Below are 14,193 nucleotides of genomic sequence, written 5' to 3'. Positions count from 1 at the left end.
TTTCTTTATCCCTTTTCGCCATTTTAGGAGGCCTAATTCCTGGCGACTTGTTCATAAAGCTCTCAGTGGACCCCGGTGGTTTTAAAGAGGAGATCCTCTTTAAAACCACCGGGGATCCTCTCCCTCCACCGATGGAGGGAGATTTCAGAGGGATGGTGCCCGGAGCTCCTCGGATACACACATCCACTCAGGCTCAGCATGTCCCGTGACCCCCCCACCCCCAAGAATCCTCTCTCTATTGGATTCCAAAGAAACTAGAATCATTAGTGTTGAGTTTGAAATTAGATCAGCGTTAGTTAATGAGTCACCATTAGAATTAAAAACTCTGAATACCAAAGCTGGGACTTCGTAGCAGTAGCTCTGTGGTACTTATGTACAGACGAGGTCTCTGTTATCTTAGCATCCAAAATTTTACTCAAGGTTATTTTTGCTGCTGTGATATCTTCACAAAACTCTTCAGCACCTTCTTGAATATTTACTTTTCAACGTATTGATCACACTTTCATTTTCTCTATGGCCCTGCAATAGGTATATATTCTCTGTTTCTACGTCTTATTGCATTTGTGTTATCTTTAAGCAGATCGATGACAACTTCCTTTGCAGATACCAGTTGTGATCCATCTGATCTAAATTTTTCTAAATGGTTTTAATCTCTTAAGCGTATGAATGCAATCAGTATTCTGCTTAAACTGCTTTTCCATCAAATTGTAACTTTTCTTTAGCTTAACTTCCAGGGCCTGAATCACTCTTAAAATATTAGATACAATATCTAACTAGTCAAAGTTGCATTTTTAACAACTATTTCAATATGAATGTTCTCCATTAAGTTGCAGAAATCCACTGCTTATTCTTGGGATAAGCAGCATAGAATCTGTCTACCCTTTAGTATCCTGCCAGGTACTTCTGATTGGCCACTGTTGGAAACAGGATTCTGGGCTTGATGGACCTTTGGTCTCGCCCAGTATGGCAAGTCTTATGTTCTTATGTTCTCCCCGCAACAGTGCTCCTTTTAAAGCAAAATTCCTCCACAGCCAAACAAAATTCAGTTGTTTGAACTGCTGAGTATTAAGCACGTAGAGGTCCATATTCTAAAAGTTTATCCAGCTAAGTTCAGCACTTAGCTGGACAAACCACGAGATTTAAAAATCCTGCCATACTGTCCAGTAAGTTTATCCAGCTAACTAGGACTTTATCCTAATCAGCAGCTCTCCCCTGAATATCAGTGGCAATTTATCCAGCTGCCTTTAGCTAGAAAAATTGTCCACTTGCCATGCTGCTAAGTATTGACTTCATATTGCTGTACACTGGGAGATTTAAAAACTTTAAAAAATGTATTTATTTGATTTAACAAGTAGAAACAGTGTCACTATTAACAATGTTTTCAGTATGGTAGTAGTAAAGATGAAATCTTTAAAAAGGAAACTAACATACCATAATTAGTTGTCAATGCAAAATCTTAGCACAGAATTCTGAATGACCATCATATATGGGCACAATGTGTTCTGTAGGTACACATTATTCAGTGTGCTTTGCACATCAGTTTCTTGCCACAGTGTTTAATCATCGGTCATTTTTTAGTGATGCAATATTAGCAAACTTGTGAAAATAATAAAGTATTCTTTCACGTGATAAAGAATTGCCACAATATTATTCACTATAGTGAAGAATACTTTATTATTTTCACAAGTTTGCTAATATTGCATCACTAAAAAACACTTAAAAAATGACCGGTGATTAAACACTGTGCAAGAAATTGATGTGCAAAGCACACTGAATAATGTATGTTTGTTTATTTATTTATTTATTTGCTTTTATATACCGAAGTTTAGTTAGGTGCCTTCACTCCAGTTTACAGGTCAAACAACATATTACAATTAAGGAAGCAACTGATATCCATAGTAAATTACATGGTTAAGGAAAAACAAGATATGGCTCAACTTATATAACTTATATAAAATTATATAACTTATATCAACTTATATAACATCGTGAGACAAGTTATGGCATATATTCCGATATAAGTAATAGCTGAAAAAAAACCCAGTGTAATGGTGTAGGTAAAGGCTATAGTTGGATTACACCGGTACCGAGTTGTTTATAGCCAACTTCAAATATCGATGCCAATTAAGCCTGCGATTAACTAATGAATATCACCATTATAAATAATAAAGAGTTAAACATTATCTGTGATGGACTCGTCAGCGTAATTATTTAACAGACAATGGTTGGTTGTTAGTGTCTACAGTTGTTAGTACCTACAGAACACATTGTGCCCATATATGATGGTCATTCAGAATTCTGTGCTAATATTTTGCGTTGACAACTAATTATGGTATGTTAGTTTCCTTTTTAAAGGTTTATTTTATTTAAAACATTTATTATCCGTTTATAATAATCGTGCTAAGCAGAGTACATTTTAAAACATAAAACATTACATAAAAATTCAACATCAGTTCATTTCCATAATATGTAATAGCATAACATTTGCAAACAATAGTGAAAGCTTCTTGAAAAAGCATTGCTATCAGGTTTTTTTCTATAATGTTATAATTTCTGAAATTTGAAGGGGTGTAGGATCATCAGAAAACCGATTCTGTAGTGCATCAGTTTCTGCTAGTGCCTAGCTGCCCTGGGCATGGTATTAAAGTTGATTTAATTTTGGGTTTTACTGCTGCAAAGGGTATATAGTTCCATCCAACCCTATGTACATTGGTTTGATGGCTTTGATAGAGAGCACACAGTTCAGATGTACTGTTTTTTGAAAAACTGCTGTAGATGGGCTTTCTAAATAATAGAATTGGTTCATGCCCGTTCTAAAGCAGAAATACCTTTACCCATGTTTCTGATTTCCCACTGCGCTCCTATTTAGTTCCTTTCGTCACACCAGGCAGAAATTAACTTTTATCTGTCTTTTCATCCCCTCCCCTCCCTCAACAGCCAGCAACTCCAACACGCACAATAGCGGCGACCCCAATTCAGCCACTTCCACAGAACCAGTCCACACCAAAGCGAATTGACACTCCCAGTCTGGAGGAGCCTAGTGATCTTGAGGAGCTCGAGCAGTTTGCCAAGACGTTCAAGCAGAGACGCATTAAACTTGGATTCACTCAGGTAACTTTTAAAGAGGAGTGTGGGGCCAGCTTGGGTGCTCTGTGTCCACCCTGTGCACTACTACGTGGTGGGACCTGGATTCCCTTCCTGGCTTGAGGTCTTCCACTTGCCAGGTCACCTGGGGCTGAATCTGCCCCAGTGGGCAGAATTCACAGCATCTGAAGGGGGAAGGAGTCTATTGGCATCATCCTCGCATAGTGATGATACCTAGTGGCTGGATTCAGGGTCCCTGATTGCAGGATCCTGGAAAGAGCCCTGGTGTGAGGCCCCCCCCCGACCCACAGCTGCCATTGCAATGAGTGAGGAAGGGATATGAAATAGGAGGAAAAAAATCCCCAGGTAGTTGTGAATGAAGCCTCATGGCACCAGATCCCAGCCCTGATTGAAACTGAGCTCCAAGACCCAAAGGATAAGGAGGAAAAGTGACAGGTCAAATTGGAGAAAAAAAAAAAAGTGAAACTGTAAAAGGTTCATCCTTTCCTACCTGTGGGGGACTTTCAGAAAGGATGAGCTGACAGCATGTGGGTTGTCCTATGCTTTCAAAGTGCAGCTGCTTTTCACAGCAGGTGCATGCTTTTTACCAGCTTGGGCTTTCAGTGCAGCGCTGTTTATCAGGCTGCAGGATTTTAAGCTGATAGTTTAATAGGCTTAAAAACTGCTCTCAAAGTTTGCAACTTCTAAAGTCCCCGTCACACGGCTTCAACTTGGTTAGTGATGTAAAGGGATTTTTAATCATCTTATTTCAATAATGTTGAATAAATAATGTAATAAATGTAACTACAATATTATGAAAGGCTACAAAAATAAACATTCTTCCCTGTAAAAAGACATGTCTCTCTCTATACACACTCACACTCTCACTCTCACACTGTCCATGGAATACAGTTGTCCAGTTTGCAATTGTGCCTTCTCATGTATATTTATCCAATGTTATTTTAAATCACATATGCAATATAGATACATATATAGAGAAAGTTGTATTTTTCTATAAAAACCTATCTTTTTAAAATAATGTTCTTGCTTTTCTATTCCCTGTATGTACCTAGATCCGTTCAGACTGCTGGGTTTTGCCTCCCTTCCAGCAGATGGAGACAGAGAAAAACTTATAAGGCACCCCCTTTTAACCTGGTGTGCCACCTGCAGCTCCTCAGTATTTCTCTGTCTCCAGCAGATGAAGGTGGTGCAAAACATGCAGTCTTCACTTTTGGTTGAGGTGTAGGCTAGGCTTCAAAAAAAAAAAGTAAAAGAAAGAGGATAGTTTTTTGCAGTGCTTAGGGAGAGTAAAATTGGTTTAAAAAAAAGTAAAAAGAACTCTGCAGATCAACTGCTAACAGAGGATCAGCCTCCCAGGCGGTTGGCAGGTCTCATTGAGACTATCCCCCCTGTAGTAGGCAATTCAGGAGCTGGGGTCGGCGATCCCGCATAGCTCCCTCAAGTTTAAGGCTTTAGGGATGACACCAGTAGTCCGGTCCCTCCCCCTCAGTCCCAGTTGGCTGGGGAAAAAAAAAAGTTTTAAATTTAGCCGAAAGGGGAAAAAAATAAAAAGTAAGACAGCCTTCTGGGGACTCAGCTTTTACCTGCGGTTGGCACAGTACTGCCTCTGGGAGCGCTCAGCCGGCGGGGCGCAAGCTATTGGTGGCTGCCGCGAGGCTTATGCTATTGGTGGCTGCCGCGAGGCTTGTGCTATTTTGTGGTCTGCTTCGTTGTGACACCCCCCCCCCCCCATTATGCTGCTCTCATCGCATTGCATGGCCTGCAGGGAGTCAGATTCTCGGCTGTCCTGCACAGGCCTTTGTATTTGCTGCCTTCCCAGCTGGGACGGCGCTTCAGTTTTGCTGCCGGCGTCTCGCAAGCGGCAGCCTGATCGGGGCAGTCAGGCCGATCTCTTCCCGCTGAGTGTGGGAACGGTGGCCATCTTGGAATCATTTGCCATGGCAGAAGTTCGGGCTTTAGGGGGAGGGGAGCTCCCTCCTCATCTTTCTCCGGTCCCCGGCAGCCCAGAAGACCCGCAGAAGTGGCCCAGAGAGGATTTGGGGGGTTATCCTGATAGTTTACCGCCCAGGAGGGTGGGGCTGAGGCCTTCTCGTTGGACTTTGTCCTCCTCATACACAAGGCTTTTCTGGCCACGCAAGCTCATCAGAGGGAGGCTGCTGTACAGGGGCGGCCGGATGGTCCCCCAAGCAAGGTGCTGATATCTAAAGATCCCAGGGATCTCTGCGAGTAAAGAAGCTTAAAAGCGCCTCTCTCTGAGGTGGCAACCTCAGTATCTGACCACACGGGAGACGGCCAGGAGGATGTGACCCTGACTCCTCCACCCCCTCCTCTGGAAGGCGATGATCCGAAGAATAATTCACAAGGAAGAATTAGACCCACTTATTCTGTGGGTCTTGGTGGAGCTAGGAGTGCATTTAGACCCACTTATTCTGTGGGTCTTGGTGGAGCTAGGAGTGCATCTCCCGCAGGAGGCGCCTTCTCCAGGGGCGGTGGACCCGGTCCTAGCGAGGTTGCGGGGTCCCTCCCGGACCTTTCCCCTTCATTCCATGCTCCAACAATTGATGACTCGGGAGTGGGATGTTCCAGATGCCGGCCTCAGAGTGGGGCGGATGATGGAGAAGTTATATCCGTTGCCGGAGGAGAACTTGGAGATCCTCAGGTCTCCCAAGGTGGATGCTTCGGTGTCTGCAGTTACAAAGAGGACTACGATCCCAGTTGCCGGAGTGGCAGCCTTAAAGGATCTCCAGGACCGGAAGCTGGAGGTTCTCCTAAAGAAGATTTTCAAGGTCTCCGCCCTGGGCATTCGGGCAGCGGTCTGGAGTAGCTTCATGCCCCGGGCTGGTTTACGTTGGGTCCAACAGTTGTTAACTTTGGAAGCGGCTCAGGCAGAGCGCCTGGAGGCGGTGGTGGCAAATGGGGCCGGATGCCTTATATGGCCTCCTATGGACGTCTTCCAGAACTATGGTGTCAGTAGTCTCCGCCAGAAGGCTTCTTTGGCTGCGCAATTGGTCCGCTGATGTCTCTTCTAAGGCCCAGTTGAATTCTTTGTCGTTCAAGGGTATGTTCCTTTTTGGCAAGGACCTGGAGCAGTCGATTAAGTCTTTGGGTGAGAATAAGGTTCACCAGCTGCCAGAGGACAGACCGAGGTCCTCCAGAGGATTTCCAGCGGCCCGAGCCCAGTTTTGTGGCCAGAGAAGATTCCAGCAGAACAGGACCCCGGGGGCGACTCAGCGGCAACCTGCTGGCAGGGCCCAGCCTTGGTCTCACTTCTTTCGAGGGCGACGGCCCAGAAGGGATGGTGCCAGTTCCACTTCCCTTCGGGCCAAGTCAACACAATGAGATGCGGTCGGCCCATTCCTCAGTTCCCAGAGTGGGAGGACTGATTTTACGAGGAATGGGTCAAGATAACGACAGACCATTGGGTTCTTGATGTCATAAGGCAAGGTTACTTGTTGGAATTTGCTTGGCCTATCCGCGACCTGTTTCTGGTGTCCCCTTGCGGTCCCTGCAAGGCACAGTTCGTGTGCCAGACCCTCGACTGTCTCCTAAGACTGGGGGCCATCGTTCCCATCCCAGGGCGTTATTCCATCTACTTCATTGTCCCCAGAAAGGAGGGGTCATTCTGTCTGATCCTCGACCTCAAAAAGGTGAACAAAACCCTCAAGATTCCGTGTTTCAGGATGGAGACCCTACAATCGGCGAGTTCTTGGCATCCCTGGACTTGACCAAGGCGTATTTGCATATAGCCATTCGCCAGGATCATCAGAGGTTTCTTCGCTTCAAGATTCTCGGTGACCATTTCCAGTTTTGTGCGCTGCCGTTCGGCCTCGCAACAGCCCCTCATACTTTCACCAAAGTGATGGTGGTAGTTGCAGCGGCCCTTCGGAGGGAGAGTGTGCTAGTTCACCCGTATCTAGACGACTGGCTCATTCCTGCGAAGTCGAAAGAGCTGTGCGAGGCGGCGGTCGAGAGAGTCGTGGGGCTCCTGGAATCACTGGGATGGGTGGTCAGTCAGGCAAAAAGCAACCTTTTCCCGTCTCAGGTGCTGGACTTCTTGGGAGCTCGATTCGATACCCTGTTAGGGAAGATTTTTCTCCAAGAGGACAGGATTGCCAAGTTGATGCAACAGGTCAAATGCCTATTGTCTCTTCCCACCCCCTCCATTTGGGACTACTTGCAGGTCCTCTGTTCCATGGCATCCAGTCTAGAGTTGGTCCCTTGGGCGTTTGCTCATATGAGACCGTTACAGAGAGCGTTACTTTCTCGATGGAATCCGAAGTCGGAACAATTTCAGATCCCATTGCTGCTCACAGAGTCCACAACATCCAGTCTTGGCTGGTGGCTGATCCCAGAGCATCTGTCTCGTGGAGTGGATCTCGAAGTCCCTCAGTGGATAGTGGGCCCCACGGATGCCAGCCTGTCGGGTTGGGGAGTGGTATGCCAATCGCAGGCAGTGCATGGTCGATGGAGGAATCACAATGGTCCATAAATCGCCTGGAGGCTAGGGCGGTCTGGCTAGCGCTCCAAACATTTTTGCCGATTGTATGCAATCGAGCGGTACAGGTGCTATCTGACAATGCGATGACGGTGGCCTACATCAATCGTCAGGGCAGCAACAGAAGTCTCCCGGTGGCCGCAGAGGTAGCACAGTTCATGGTCTGGGCGGAGAAGCATCTCACCATTCTGGCAGCATCACACATCGCAGGCACGGATTACATGCATGCAGATTACTTGAGTCTGCAAAGGATCGATCCTGGGGAGTGGGAGCTTTCTGAGGAGGCGATGGCCCTCATCATCCACAGGTAGGGGGTACCCCATCTGGACTTGATGGCAACTCAAAGGAACGCCAAGGCCGCCCGCTTCTTCAGTCGCAGAAGGGATCATAGGGGCCGAAGGGGTCGACGCCTTGGTTCTCCCGTGGCCGCCCAGGATCCTGCTTTATGTCTTCCCTCCATGGCCACTGGTCGGCACGGTTTTACACCACATAGAGGTTCATCCAGGGAAGGTGATACTAGTAGCTCCGGAATGGCCTCGGCGCCCATGGTTCACGGATCTATTCAATCTGGCAGTCGACAGTCCTCTCCGACTGGGGCACCTTACCCACTTGTTACTTCAAGGCCCTATATTTTTCGATCAGGCGGATTGCTTTTGTCTAGCGGCCTGGCTTTTGAGCGGAGGCGATTGAGGAAGAAGGGTTACCAGGAGGACGTTATCTCTACCCTCCTACAGGTGCGTAAAACCTCTACTTCATTGACGTATGTTTGCATATGGAAGGTGTTCGAATTATGGTACAAGGAGCATGGGGTACTTCCCTGCCATTCATCAGTGCCACAGATGTTGGCGTTTTTGCAGAACGGCCTTTTAATTCCCTTCGAGTCCAGGTGGCAGCATTGGGATGTTTCCTAAGCAAGATTAAAGGCAGTTCTCTCGAGTCCCATCTTGATGTTGTCTGTTTCCTCCGGGGGGGGGGAAACATTTGAATCCTCCAGTCCATTCAGTCTGTCCATCTTGGAGCCTGAATCTGGTACTTTGAGTCTTATGTGATGCGCCATTTGAGCCTCTGAAAAGAGCTACTTTAAAGGACCTCACCCTTAAGACGGTGTTTTTGGTGGCTATTTGCTTGGCTTGTAGGGTATCGGAGCTGCAAGCTCTCTCCTGTAGGGAGCCATTTTTGCGCTTTACGGAGTCGGGAGAACCGTTCCGTCCTTTTTGCCGAAGGTGATTTCTTAATTCCATCTGAATCAGTCGGTGGAGCTTCCGGCCTTTTTTCTTATGGATAGCGATGCTCCGCATTCTAGGGAATTGAAGCGTCTGGATGTATAGAGAGTTCTTCTGAGATATTTGGAGGTTACCAATTCTTTCCGTGTTTCGGACTATTTGTTCGTCTTGTGGAGTGGCGCTAAGGACGGCAAGCTTCCAAGGTGACTATAGCTCATTGGCTGAAAGAGACCATCTCGTCAGCTTATATTTGTCGGGGCCAGCCGGTTCCAGATGGCTTGAAAGCACGCACTCTACACGCTCACGCCTCTTCTTGGGCTGAATGCCAGTCTGTATCGCCGCAGGAGATTTGCAGGGTGGCGACTTGGAAGACGCTTCACACTTTTGCACGTCACTACCGTCTGGATGTCCAAGCTCCAGTTGATGGGAATTTTGGCAGAGGTGTTCTTCAAGTGGGACTTTCCACGTCCCACCCTGTGTAGGGAAGCTTTGGTACATCCCAGCAGGCTGGACTGATCCGGGTACGTACAGGGAAAGGAAAATTAGTTCTTACCTGATAATTTTCATTCCTGTAGTACCATGGATCAGTCCAGGGGTTTATCGTGAGAGTCCACTCTATGATTTTATTTATACTGCAGAAACAAAAAGAAGGCTACATGTTTATCCAATTTTTTGATTAATCAGTTCTAGAATGTTCTAGTTTGTTTTTTTTGCTTGATCTGCAAAGTTCTAATTATTTGGTAGCACTGTTATCCTCCAAGTGCTTTGATACTGTTTATACTGAGGAGCTGCAGATGGCCCACCAGGTTGAGGGGGTGCCTTACAAGTTTTTCCATCTGCTGGAAGGGAGGCAAAACCCAGCAGTGTGGACTGATCCGTGGTACCACAGGAATGAAAATTATCAGGTAAGAACTAATTTTCCTTTATGTAAAATATTTTTCCAAAGACGACAGAATACTTAGTTTCAGTTCAGAATTGGAAGATGTATTCTGTTTCTTTTATATGTTTGTTATTGTTTTGCATGCTGATGACCAAAGCTAGGTCTTATTTAATTCTCCCACTCCAGTTTGGACAGCTTTTCTATGTCATGTAACATTCATTGGGAATATTGCTCACTTTGCGTAAGGCTGGCAAGCATGGATATATGAGCTGCTCTTGTTTGGGATGCCTATAATAATCACCATTAAGTATGTAGGGTGAATTTATCAAGCACATGAGAAGTGATTATGTAAAAAAAAATACAAAGAGGTCAGTATTCAGCTACAGGCAGACCAGATGACTTATATAGATGAGTTTATCCAGATAACTTAATGGTGTTTCTGCAGTGCTGAACATAGTTGATTAAATCAAAGTTATTCAGATAACTTTTCAGTCACCTCCTGGCATTACCAAATTCATCTGGATGACATACCCTGATAAGCCTGAATTATCAGTGTTTTCGGGGTAGGTTAAGTTTGGCCCGCCCTGAAACACACACAGAATACCCCCTGGATAAGGTTTATCTGGTTAAAAACTTATCTGACTAAATTCTGTCATGCAGGATTTTTTTTCTCTTGTTTCTTTAATTTTTTGCTCCAGTCTCAAAAATAGTTTTTCCTCCTGTATGTTAAACATTTATTTTGATTTAGTGGCACACCTCTTCAAATTGTCAGCTAGCCTTTTGGGGTTCAAGAAATGTCCCCCATTTAAATGATTGTCAGAGCAGTATGACCAGGGCATGCAGTGTTAAGGACTATCCCGTGATGTTCCTAACTCTGTGGCATGTGTTTCCATATCTCCAAGGGTCAGAAAATGAAAAAGCTGCACTTAAAGAAATTTTCTAGAATCTCCTCAGGTTGAGTAGTTAAGGTTAAATACTCTTTGGTGCAGAAGGCTATCACCTTAACCAAAAAAGACAAAGGTTCTTTCTGAATTGGCACCATGACTAACCAGTAAGTCAAGCACCTCATTACCAAAATAGGTACACTCCACACCATCAGGCAGTGTATTGGTGCGGAGACCGTGCCCTTGTGCAGAAAAATCAACTCCGTCTGTAAGAAAAGCACAGCACCATCTTCAGCGTAAAGGCCTTTTTGGTGCAGAAGCTCCATTCTCCGTGCAGAAAAAAAATCAAATGTAGGCGAAAGCTCCCCAAAATTGCCCATTTTGGCTCTTGAATTGAACAGTTCTTCCATTGTGCTTCATGCAGTTGACAAGCATTCCATGGTGAGAAAGATGTGGCTAGAATCTAAAAAAAAAGAAAAAAGTATGTATTTTAGTGATATGCCATCTCCACTGCTGAAACAAATGGTCTCCCATTTTAGAATCAGTGATGCCTAAGATAGAAAGTCAGTTTACTATTCCTCCCTGTCAGTGCAAAGAAAGACCATATAGCAAGCAAAATCTCCTAATTCATCCTCCTCAAGGAGAGAATTACATCAGAGGAACCTCGTATAGTATTGTCTGATTCATATGAAGGGTCTGAATCTTCAAATTTTGCTCCATTTTTCCAGTCCAATAACGAGGATTGATCTAGTCTGATCCATTCTCCAAACTTCCTAGGAGTATGTCTCCTCTTGAGAATACAGGATATCTTGTCTTTGTTCAACAGATGGCTAAGGAAATTATTTTCCCCTTGTACTGAGAGACAGAACTAGGGAAAACATACTTGGTTTATTAAAATGTATTTAACTTCCAGAGCAGGTTATAGCAGTACCAGTATATAGGCTGCTGCAAGAGTTTTGGCCCAGAATGAGGCAGACACGTTTGTCAATGTTACCAATGTCGAAAAAACTGGATATCAAGTATAAAGTTAAATCTCGTCCAGGCCATCAAAAATATCTAAGTTTTTCATCAATTAGTTGGTAGCAAACTGGTTGACGGATAGAAGACAACATGTAATGGTTAATGGAACCTACTCTGAAGAGAGAACAATGTTAAGCGGAGTGCCACAAGGATCGGTGTTCTGTTCATTATCTTTGTGAGTGACATTGTGGAAGGGATAGAGGATAAAGTTTGTCTATTTGTGGATGATACTAAGATCTGCAACAAAGTGGACACGCCAGAGTAGAGAGAATGAAACATGATTTAAGGAAGCTTGAACAGTGGGATTCAATGGCAAGAAGTGCAGAGTCATGCATCTGGGATGTGGTTATCCAAAAGAGCTGTATGTGATGGGGGGGAGGGGGGGGGGTTTGAAAGGCTGTTGTGCACGGACCAAGAGAGGGACCTTGGGGTGATAATGTCTAGCGATATGAAGACAACGAAGCAATGTGACAAGGCGATAGATAAAGCCAGAAGAATGCTGGGCTGCATAGAGAGAGGAATAACCAGTAAGAAAAAGGAGGTGATAATCCCCTTGTACAGGTCCTTGGTGAGGCCTCACCTGGAATTCTATGTTCGGTTCTGGAGACCATATCTCAGAAGGAACCTAAATAGGATGGTGGTCCAGAGATGAGTGACCAAAATGGTGGGGGATCTCTATCAAATGACATATGAGGAGAGGTTGAAGGACCTAAATATGTATTTGAGATGTGAATCGGAACCGGAATCAGTTCGGTTCCGGTTCAAATCATGCATTTTTTTTCGTCCGGCCTGATCTTTTTTTTTTTATCTGCTGCGCCCGATCCGATAAACAAAAAACCCACCCCGACCCTTTAAAACCGCTCCCTTAGCCTCCACCACCCTCCCGACCCCCTCCAAAAACATTTTAAAATTACCTGGTGGTCCAGTGGGCCCCGGGAGCGATCTCCCGCTCTCGGGCCGTCGGCTGCCACTAATAAAAATGGCGCCGATGGCCCTTTGTCCTTACCATGTGACAGGGTAACCGTGCCATTGGCCGGCCCCTGTCACATGGTAGGAGCACTGGACGGCCTGCGCCATCTTTAAAGATGGCGCCGGCCAGGTTTTTAAGTTGTGTCCTAAGTCCTATTAGTGTGCACTAACCCGATTAACGATTTTTTCATGATAAATCAGTGGAATTTCTATTGTATCGCACTCTTTAACGATTAATGACGATTTAAAAAATATCGGACGATATTTTAAATCGTCAAAAAACGATTCACACCCCTAATATGTATATCCTTGAAGAGAGGAGATGCAGGGGAGATATAATACAGGCTTTCAGAGACTTGAAAGGTTTTAATTATGCACAATTGACAAATCTTTTCAGTTGGAAAGAAATCAGTAGAATCTAGGGGTTACAAAATGAAACTCCAGGGAGAATGACTCAGAACCAACATCAGGAAATATTTCTTCATGGAGAGGGTGGTGGATTCCTGGAATGCCCTTCCAGAGGAGGTGATGAAGACACAAACAGTGAAAGAATTCAAAAGGGCTTGGGATAAACACTATGGATCCCTAAAAGCTAGATGATGGAAATGAAGAAAAAGTGTATGGGGTAACTTGTTGGTGTGGCAGTTACTATCCTTAAGCAATAAGCCTTCATACTGTTGATTCAACTTCATTGTTGCTCTCTATTTCAACAGCAGGGGTTAACAAGGAAAAGGGATTTGGATTCAGACAGCAACCAACAAGGGCTCTAACTTTTTCGGTCTGGAAACTAAGTATGGGGGTAACCTGCAAGTGCAGCAGATACTACCATAAGCTTGTTGGGCAGACTGAATGAACCATTTGGTCCTTTTCTGCCGTCATTTCTATGTTTCTGTGATTTTATATGGCAGAGTAACCTCAATTTAGCATAGTTTGATTGAATTATTGATCTAATCTGTGACTTTAGTGAGTCTGTAGGATTGAGGGTTACACCAAGGTAGATAGGATGAATTAGCCATATTTAATACCCACCTGCCAGCTTAGAGAGTCAACCACCTTGCTAAAACGTAAATTCTGAAAGAGACTAAGGGGCTCACAAGGCAGTGTGCATGTGAGAACTCCTACGCATACTCTGTAAAGTCTTTACTGAGCTCTTGGGTCTGTGTTGGTGCCATCAGGCGATGTCACACATGCATAATGGCTAATTCATCCTGCTCTCAATGGAGTCTCCTATTTACGGATAAGCAAACTTGCTTTATCGTCACGCTGCTGATATTATAAATTATTGCTAATGAGTACATTCTTTGAATGTGCAGTGGATAAAGCATGACTTTTCTACCCGCAATGGCAAACCTATGCTCCCAAAAGAAAAGAATTGGACACACCTCCTCTGAGAAGGGCTATGGATCCAAGGCTAAAAGGGAGTGTGTTCTAACAAGCCTGTATTCCTTTACGCTTGACTAGACTCTCTCTGTGCAATCAGTAAAAGTACATTGGTGAAAGGGTAAGGACATTCATGCCTGTGTATGTAAATTAATGTTTTGCATTTTTAAGCTCCAGACAATCTAAGGCAAGTCTGGCAGATTTACCAGCCAAGAGCCTAGTCCTAACCTTCCCTGA

At 44.8% G+C, this 14,193-nt stretch overlaps 1 protein-coding gene across 2 annotated transcripts in view; it reads left to right on the top strand.

The window, feature by feature from the left end:
- Window positions 1–14,193, top strand: part of POU2F1 (POU class 2 homeobox 1) — a 207,062-nt gene that overhangs the window by 160,987 nt on the left and 31,882 nt on the right. For both annotated transcript variants that reach the window (XM_029579216.1, XM_029579217.1), the window contains one exon: window positions 2,938–3,111. In XM_029579216.1, coding sequence (XP_029435076.1) covers window positions 2,938–3,111 — 174 coding nt within the window. The remainder of the gene's footprint in view (window positions 1–2,937; window positions 3,112–14,193) is intronic.

This window comes from Rhinatrema bivittatum, chromosome 15, assembly GCF_901001135.1.
Source record: "Rhinatrema bivittatum chromosome 15, aRhiBiv1.1, whole genome shotgun sequence".
Lineage (NCBI taxonomy): Eukaryota > Metazoa > Chordata > Amphibia > Gymnophiona > Rhinatrematidae > Rhinatrema > Rhinatrema bivittatum.
Note: the sequence above shows the minus strand (reverse complement) of the source record. Positions and strands in the feature narration are given on the sequence as shown.